The sequence below is a fragment of the Nicotiana tomentosiformis genome, chromosome 7 (assembly GCF_000390325.3).
Source record: "Nicotiana tomentosiformis chromosome 7, ASM39032v3, whole genome shotgun sequence".
Classification (NCBI taxonomy): Eukaryota; Viridiplantae; Streptophyta; class Magnoliopsida; order Solanales; family Solanaceae; genus Nicotiana; species Nicotiana tomentosiformis.
In genome coordinates this window covers 61,637,095-61,646,731 of record NC_090818.1, presented here as the reverse complement: position 1 = coordinate 61,646,731, position 9,637 = coordinate 61,637,095, and the positions used below count along the sequence as shown (strand labels likewise).

General features: G+C 31.9%; 1 protein-coding gene across 6 annotated transcripts; it reads left to right on the top strand.

Annotated features, from left to right (window-relative positions):
• The first annotated feature begins 24 nt into the window (after window positions 1–24).
• Window positions 25–8,999, top strand: LOC104117871 (uncharacterized). 6 transcript variants are annotated; one of them, XM_070181610.1, is made up of 11 exons: window positions 25–245; window positions 1,503–1,583; window positions 2,196–2,288; window positions 2,431–2,475; window positions 6,480–6,771; window positions 7,062–7,544; window positions 7,947–8,024; window positions 8,100–8,202; window positions 8,310–8,453; window positions 8,736–8,859; window positions 8,968–8,999. In XM_070181610.1, exons 1-6 carry the CDS (start codon window positions 158–160, stop codon window positions 7,126–7,128), a joined length of 666 nt encoding a protein of 221 aa, XP_070037711.1. In that variant the 5' UTR covers window positions 25–157; the 3' UTR covers window positions 7,129–7,544; window positions 7,947–8,024; window positions 8,100–8,202; window positions 8,310–8,453; window positions 8,736–8,859; window positions 8,968–8,999. The 6 variants fall into 6 exon arrangements, with proteins under 6 accessions (XP_070037711.1, XP_070037710.1, XP_070037712.1 ...); XM_070181609.1 differs by having other exon boundaries at window positions 8,715–8,859; XM_070181611.1 differs by lacking the exon at window positions 8,100–8,202 and having other exon boundaries at window positions 8,715–8,859.
• Window positions 9,000–9,637: the final 638 nt, after the last annotated feature.

Genomic DNA, 9,637 nt, shown 5'->3' with positions numbered 1-9,637 from the left:
ACAGTTTACGGTTACATAGTAAGTTTTGCTTTCTCAACAAAATTCCATCTTCTTTGTAACTCCCACTTTGTATCTATCATAACCACCAACTCACTTCATCTTCCTTCAAAATTCTTTCAAAAAGGTATTCTAAATCCAACTTCTCGGATCCTTTTCTATGGAAAATCAAAAGAGCCTACTTTCCCGACCAAGCATATACAACATACAGGATCATAAACGGCGCAAAAAACACTCGGTTACCAAAGGTATGTTCATTTTCTTATGTAGTGAAACAGACATTTGGGGATATAATCTGGCCTTCTATAGGAAGATCTACTGCAAAACATTAAAATAATATATTCTTATAAATTTACATTCTAAAAGGACTTGATCAAATGAAGTTTCTTGGAGAAGTTCAACAGTTCTTAAAAACAAAAACAACCCCGCAAAGTGTTCCAAATTGTAGAAGGGAATGGAACTATAATGTTTCGCTTATTTCCTGTCGATATTCAAGTAGTGAGACTAACTTTTAAGATAATTGATATATTCAAATTTCTTTTTCTATCATCTTCTAGCTTGTGTTATTTTTTAATTGCTATGCCTTTTAGCATCTTATGTTTCTCTGTCATTATAAATCTTCTAACAATCCTCTTTAGCGCCTTCAATTATGTGGTGCATTCTGTTTTGATGTGATATTAGATAAAAATAGTCTAGGGTGAAAGATGAGAACCATGTGGTTCAGAGTAAGAAAGGGATTAGAGTTAAAGGTTCAACAACAATAACTAAAAAGAAAATAAATTAGATAACTCTCATCATCAATGCAGAGGATGCTCATGCATATAGATAATGATCATGACATGAAAATAAATTTTCAATCTCAGTAGGTGACGCATCTGAAATTTATTTATATAAGAGGTTAGTTCAATTAAAAAATTAATTGCCAAAGGTTGAGACACTTTTATCTTATACCATAATTACAAGCTTTGTGCCAAATGAACTGATATCATTATGTAAATGAAGAAAGGTAGAGGGGCAGGCTTATCATCTCCGAGTTTAAACAAATGCGGATTGACCTAAAGAGTTGGCTCTAAACAGATTTTTGGGTCAATAAATAACTCAATTGATGTCTGAAATTTAGTACATTAGGATTGAATCATACAATAGCTATTTCTAAAATTATGCTTATTATTTATTGTTTAGACAACATAATTGTTCCCCACTAAAAATATCATCATGGTTAATAAAAATAATTTTCTTTATTTCTTCTTGTGTTTGCTTATACATGTGTTAGCTAGCTTTATAGTTATATCACTTTGTAATTATAATTCTTACAACAATTAAGCAAATTGCTGCCTTTATTTTTTTGTGCTTATTAAAGATGAAAAACGCATTTTCAGTTTTTTTTTGGGACAAATAGGATTCATAACAAAATGAGTCCATGCATTATGCGAATTAATCTTTGCTTTATATGTATTGTTATTTCTAAAATCTGACCAAAAATAACATACAAATCTCTTCTACAGATAAAGTTGAACCTTCCAAAAACAGAAAATATTCAGTCGAAAGTAAAGAAAGAGTTCCTTCTTTGTCTGATATAACAAATGGTGAGTGACAATATCATTGATTTAATGTATTTATACTTGTGTTATTGTAACTTACTTTACCATAATTTATTCTTATTACAATGTTTGGTTTAGTTGATTAATAGTTGTACAATTAATGATGCATATGTAACTCATTGTGTAGACATGAGAATACATCATCTTCTCCCTGATTTAAACAAAATTCCTATAACTATTAGCATCTGTTGTTTTTATTATATTATTGACTTTCCAAATTTATTATCTTCTGGTGCCTCCAATTTATGTAGTTCATTCTGTTTTAATGTGAGAGTGCATAAAATTAGTTTAGTCCAAAGGATGAGAAACATGTCGTTCTGAGGAAGAAAGGGGCAAGAGTTACAGGTTCAACTAGAACAACTAAAAGAGGGAAAAATTAGATACCTTATACTCTATTTGTTCTCTGTTTCATTGATCAGTAGGAAGGTTGTGCATATTATTGCCTCTTCTTTAAAACAAAATTTTATATACATAATAACATTCTGAAGTCTCCCCCTTTAAAATTCTGCATTTTATACTTTTATATTTTACTATAATTTATTCTTATTAGAATATTTGGTTAAGTATCTGTTATACAACTAAAACTTATTTTTGTAGACATGAGAATACATCATCTTCAGCCCTCCAACAATACAAACTATTCTGTCGAAAGTGAAGAAAGAGTTCCTTCTTTGTCCGATATAACAAATGGTGAGTGACAATATCATCTATTTAATATATTTATAGTTGTGTTGTTACAACTTACTTTACCATAATTTATTCTTAATACAATGTTTGGCTAAGTTGATTAATAGTTATACAACTAATGATGCATATGAAACTCATTGTGCAGACATGCAAAATAACATAGGATATGAAGATGATGAAGAGTATCCAGGTATGACAACCATACCTTTGCACTTTTCTGTTATTATTAAAGAACAATCTATATTGCCAAATATAGATGTATATATCTACGTACCATCCTATTAATTGATTTAACTACTATTTTTCTTAGAGGTGGATGTTGAATGTGGCCAAATTTACACTGAAGCTACTTATAAAAAACACCTTATTCACACAACACAGTTCGATAAAACAAATCAATAATCCTATGTCTTTCACTTTATATACTATTGCAAGTATAGATTACTGGGATATAGGAGATGCTACATATGAATGCGAAAAGTGCGGGGCTCTTTTTTGGTATGAAGAAAGAATCCGCAAGCATTACAACTCAAAAAAACCTATTTTTACAATGTGTTGTGATCGTGGAAAAATAAAGCTTCCAGATCTTAAGAAGCCTCCTGAAGTTTTGGAGCATCTTTTATTTGGATCAGGTTAGAGGAATTATAACTGTTAATATCAACATGTTCAAATCAACTTATATTCACATTTATCATTTTGCAATGGTTTTAATATAAGTGCTAAAAGTAGCCATTTTCGCGAAAATATTAGGAGTTATAACTCTATCTTCTCATTTACATCAATGGGGGGTAAGGTTGATGTCTCTATCAACCAGAAAAGAGGGCCAAGAACATTCAGATTATGTGGTCAAAACTATCATCAAATTGGGAGCTTACTACCTCCTGAAGGATCTACTCCAAAATTTGCACAATTATATATATATTCTATATATATATATATATATATATATATATGATACAGAGAATGAAGTTAGAAATAGAATCAATGTTATCAGGTTAGTCTTGTACCTTTATTATATAATACTATGAAAACAAAAATTAACTTAGAAACCTTTATTGATATCATATATATTTTTTTCAGTCGTGGCCAAGATATTAACAAACTTCATGCTGAAATTGTTTCAGATCTGAAACAAATGCTTGATGACAATAATGTTTTGGCAAAGACATTTAGGATGGTCAGAGATCGATTCCAAAAGAATGTAGACTCCAATGTTAAGCTCAGATTAATAGGGAAAAGAGGTACCGATGGTAGAAGATACAACTTACCAACAATACCAGAAGTAGTTGTTTTGGTGGTTGGTGATTTTGAAGTTTCTAGAAGTGACCGCGATATCATTATAGAAACACAATCTGGACAACTACAAAGGATAAATGAACTAAATGCTGCATATTTAGGTCTACAATATCCTTTGCTTTTTCCTTATGGTGAAGATGGGTACAGAGAGGACATTCCTTTAAGTCAAGGTGAAGAATCATCGAGAGGAAGGCAATGTGTTAGCATGCGAGAATTTTTCGCTTATAGAATTCAGGAAAGATAAGATGAAGTTCCCACCATTGTGTCTTCAGGAAGATTATTTCAGCAATTTTTAGTTGATAGTTATACAATGATAGAATCTTCTCGGTTGAAGTTTATAAGGACTCATCAAAAGCAATTAAGAGTTGATTCTTATAAAGTCCTAACAGATGCTATATTGCATGGTGACATCGATCCTTCATCCCAAGGTAAAAGGATAATTCTACCTTCAAGCTTTACAGGGGGTGCACGATATATGGTTCAGAATTATCAAGATGCTATGGCAATATGCAAATGGGCTGGGTACCCTGATCTTTTTATCACATTTACTTGCAATCCTAAGTGGCCAGAGATTACTAGATTTGTTGAGAGCAGGAACTTGAATCCTGAAGATCGTCCAGACATTTTAAGTAGGGTGTTCAAAATTAAATTGAACCGCTTAATCAAGGATTTGAGAGATAATCATGTTTTTGGACAAGTAAAAGCAGGTATACAATATTTAAAATTTTATTTAAATAAATATGGTGATTTTATATGATTCTTTCCTACGATTCAGATAATTATTTTTTCTAATAAACTTGCATAATTTCCAATGCAGTGATTTATACCATTGAGTTCCAAAAACGAGGGCTGCCTCATGCTCATATCTTACTTTTTCTTCATGAGCATAATAAATTTTCATCTGCGTCAGATATTGATCGAATAATTTCGACAGAAATACCAGATGAAGTGAGTGATCCTAATTATTACAATGCCGTAAAAAATTTAATGATGCATGGTCCATGTGGTTCTGCTAGGAAATCTTCTCCTTGCATGCAAAATGGTAGATGTACAAAGCACTTTCCTAAAAGGTTTGTTGACGCAACAACGGTTGATGAAGAAGGGTATCCTGTTTATAGAAGAAGGGATAATGGTAGAACAATTATGAAAAATGGTATTGATTTGGATAACAGATATGTGGTGCCACACAATCGCTTCTTATTATTAAAATATGGTACTCATATCAATGTGGAGTGGTGCAATCAAACAAGATCCATTAAATACTTATTTAAGTATGTCAATAAAGGTCATGATCGTGCATCTGCTGCTTTTTCTCAAAGTACTCATGACAATGGTTCATCAACCGTTGATGAAATCAACATGTATTATGATTGTCGCTACATATCCCCATGTGAAGCTGCTTGGAGAATATTTAAATTTCCAATTCACCATAGAGAACCGTCAGTGGAAAGACTATCATTCCATCTTCCAAATGAGCAAAGTGTCATTTTCTCTGATGATGATCCAATTGATAATGTTGCCAATAAATCAACTGTAAAGGAATCGATGTTTTTAGGATGGTTTGAGGCAAACAAACTTTATTTGGAAGCAAGAAATTTGACTTACGCCGAATTCCCTCTTAAATTTTGGTGGAACCAAAATAAAAAAAATGGGAAAAGAGGATAAAATCTATATTTTCTATTGGGAGGATTTTCTTTGTTACTCCAGGGAGTGGAGAGATATATTATCTTAGATTGTTGTTGAATCTAATCAAAGGTCCAACTTCGTATGAACAACTTAGAAGAATTAATAATCAGAGCTATCTTACTTTTAGAGATGCATGTTATGCACTTGGGTTGTTGGATGGCGACAAAGAGTATGTGGATGCTATAAAGGAAGCAAGTACTTGGGGAATGCCATCTTATCTAAGACAGTTATTTGTCATGCTGTTGTTATCAAATTCAATGTCACGACCAGAAATTGTTTGGCAATCATCATGGCAGTTATTGTCAGAAGATATTCTCCATGAAGAAAGAACATTATTGAGTAACCCAGGTATTAGAAGATAAAATTTTCAGATTAAAATAATTTTTTTACTGCTATATGGATTAAACGAGGAATAAATGTTGATACATGATAACTTCTATAATATTCTACTTTGTTGAATATTAAAGAATGATAGATGAAGACAACTCTCTATTTTTAACTTTTGATAAAGTCAATTTGATCATTTTATAATATCAATTTTTTCTCGCTACATTTTGTTCTTATATGTTCTAAACGACATCACAAATTGCAGCTTTCTCTTTTGTCTTATTTTTATACATGTAGTTAAAAGAACTAAAAATAGTACTCCAGATCCATGCTTAGATATGTTATTCTATAAATTAAACCAATGATCTGTATGCTCATACAAACAAACTACATATACATGAAACTACACGATTGAGTTTTAAGTATGACTATATATTTTATTTTGAACTCTAACATTTTTATGTCATGCAGAGGCAGAGCTAACCAATTATGAATTGAAAAATCGTTGCTTGAAAAAGCTGGACAGGATTTTAAAAGGTTGTGGAAAAAGCTTTAACGATTTTTCGACAATGCCAAGACCATATTACAATGAGGAAGAATTCGATGGTGCCAACATACTAATTAATGAGGAATTGCGCTTTAATAGGCGTTCTATGACATAAGAACATCAACAATTATTAATGAAATTAACATTCGAGCAGAAGTCTGTTTATGATAAAATCATATCTGCAGTGAATGAAGATAAAGGAGGGTTATTCTTTTTATATGGTCATGGAGGAACTGGCAAAACTTTTATCTGGAAAACATTATCTTCTGGCATACGATCTAAAGGCGATATAGTGATAAATGTTGCTTCAAGTGGTATTGCTTCTCTTTTGTTACCAGGAGGTCGAACTGCTCATTCAAGATTTGCGATCCCTCTAAATCCAACTGAAGATTCAACATGCAATATAAAACAAGGTAGTCCTTTGGCAAAGTTGATTGTGAAGGCAAAATTAATCATTTGGGATGAGGCACCAATGATGCATAAATATTGTTTTGAAGCTCTTGATCAAACTCTTAGAGATATTCTAAGATTTAAAGATCCATCAAATTTAGATCAGCCACTTGGAGGCAAAACAATTGTTCTTGGAGGTGATTTCAGACAAATCTTGCTTGTAATTACAAAAGGTAGCAGGTAAGAGATTGTTAAGGCAACTCTAAATTCTTCATATTTGTGGCCCCACTGTCATGTTTTAAAGCTAACAACAAATATGAGATTGCAAGGAAATATATCTGGTGGTGATTTGGATGATTTAAAACAGTTTTCTGATTGAATTTTGGCAATAGGTGATGGAAATATTGGATGTTCTATTGATGGCATTGAGAAAGTAGAAATACCCGATGATCTTCTCATACATAATTGTGATGATCCAATACTTGAAATTGTAGAAAGTACATATTCTGATTTCTTAACACATTTCACAGATATAAAATACCTTCAAGAAAGAGCAATTCTTGCGACAACTCTTCAGATGGTGGAGTCGGTGAATGATTACATGGTTTCTCTCAACAATAGTCAGGATAAGTCATATTTAAGTTCGGATACAATTTGCATGTCTGATCATGCATTTACATCTTTGGAACATGTACATACACCTGAATTCCTAAATAGTATTAAATGTTCAGGTATACCAAATCACTCTATCACTTTGAAGGTTGGTGTTCCTGTGATGTTGTTAAGAAATATAGACCAATCGTCAGGATTGTGCAATGGTACAAGATTGATCATCACAAGACTTGGAAATCGGGTAATTGAAGACAAAGTATTATCAGGAAAAATGGCTGGAGACAAAGTTTTTATACCAAGAATGACACTTACTCGATCTGATGCAAGAATTTCTTTTAAGTTTCACAGAAGGCAATTTCCCGTCATTGTATCTTTTGCCATGACCATCAATAAATGTCAAGGTCAGTCATTATGTAATGTGGGATTATTTTTGAAGAAGCCTGTGTTTACTCATGGACAACTATACGTTGCACTTTCAAGAGTAACAAGTAGAAAAGGGTTGAAGATTTTATGTTATGATGAAGATGGGAAAATAACAAATGAAGCTACAAATGTAGTGTATAAAGAAGTTTTCTGAAATTTAGAGGATAGAAGTTTTTAATAAGTATAAAATGAGAAGCATCAACAACAAGTTTAGTGTACATACTCGGTATATAGTTGGTCATACTATAGACAGACCTAAAGTTGGATGAGGTAAATATTCTTCTAAATTTAATTTACTTTGATATATCATGTTATAGCTTAACTTTTTTTTAGTCATATGAAATACTTTTATTTGTTAAATTATATATCTATATTTGCAGTCAATCACTTCAGTTAAATCGTGGAGTTGCAAGAATATGGATAACCACCATTATTTCACATTTATCGATTGCTACTAGGTATGCAATATTACTCGGAATGAATTTTATTAGAAAATATATAATAGGAGTAATGCTATCGTTTATCAATCACAGCTCCAAGCTGCTGGAGATCTGAATTTTTTTCAAATTTGGCATCAAATGGGGCACTGATTATTTCTTGAAATCCAGTTCCAACCGTAGTCGCTTCTACATTCATGTTAGTCCCAATAGTTTTCAAGAATATTGAGAATAAATTTTATTCTAAGTTTCTCCATAAACATATGTTTGTTAAATGTTAAACATTTAATTGTGCATTTTTTAAAGGTTGGGGATCCAATAAAAGATCATGAATGTTGGACAAAGCCAGAGAGCATGAAAACACTACAAATTGTACTACTGATAGATCAAAATAATCGTGGAACAAAGATTGTTGTTGAGAGGAACTGATGTTTGGTTGTCTTATAGAAGGTGGGTTTCACTGCTTATTTAAGAAGTATGAGTTCTGTTTTGATGTTATCCTACATGAGCATGTTACAAATGATCGAGTATCTTTTCATCTCATACATAAAAAATTTAGTTACAAATTCTATACAAAATTTAGTTACAATGACTGTTGCTTTAAACAAAGGTTGTGCAAAAATATTTCATAATTGATTTCAACTACCTTTTTTTTTCCCTACAAGATGATTTACCACCTGTTAGTTCAATCTTGGTAATTTTTGTTCATAGGGAATGTTCTAATGAGTGCAGAGAAGCTGTCTCATTTTTGATTTTTGCACCAGCAAGATTCGCCGACGTGTCAGAATTACGCCAACTAAGAAGTGTATTTATTCAGAGATTTGGAAATTCCCTTGAATGTTATGTCAGTAAAGAGGTACTCACTCATCTTTTCACTGTCATAATATTTGTGCTTAAACTTACAACTGGAACTTTACTTTTTTCCTTTAGCTTTAAAAAACATAACAAATTTCTTTCTTCACAGTTTGTTCAAAACTTAAATTCAAAAGCTACAAAGGAGATGAAGCTTTGGATGATGCAAGACATATCATCAGAATCTGGTATAGAATGTACTTTAGAGCAGAAGCTTTACAATCCACTTATAACAGAACAAGCAAGCCTTGCATAGAACCTCATAATCTCCTCTTTTCTTGCATCAAAGCCAACTTGAATTGCTCTTTAAAAGTAAATTTTACCAGTTAAGAATTGATAGTAGTTTCATTTTTTAACATTCTGCTATCCTTTCTGTTTGGAGTTTCCAGTTTTAAGAAATATATATTCTATTTCTCTTTGACTTGCCTATGCACATTTTAAATATATTTGCTTATGCCTACCCTTTATTTTATTTTTTTCAATACAAGATTTATTTACAATGACTGTTGTTTTATCGAAAGATGGTGCACAAAATTTTCATAGCTGATTTCGACTGCCTTTTTTCTTCTCTTCTCAATACAAGATCATTTACCACCTATTATTTTGCAACTTAATCATATATCCACTATTTGCAGGTTTATAGAACCACAATAGACAAAAGCTACATAATTTGCTTATGGCGATACAGGTAAGCTCCTCATCAACTCTCTATCTTTCGAATCCACCTCACCGAGCCTAAAGCCCTGTGGACTTTTTTACGAAGGCCTAACTTGACAGGCCCG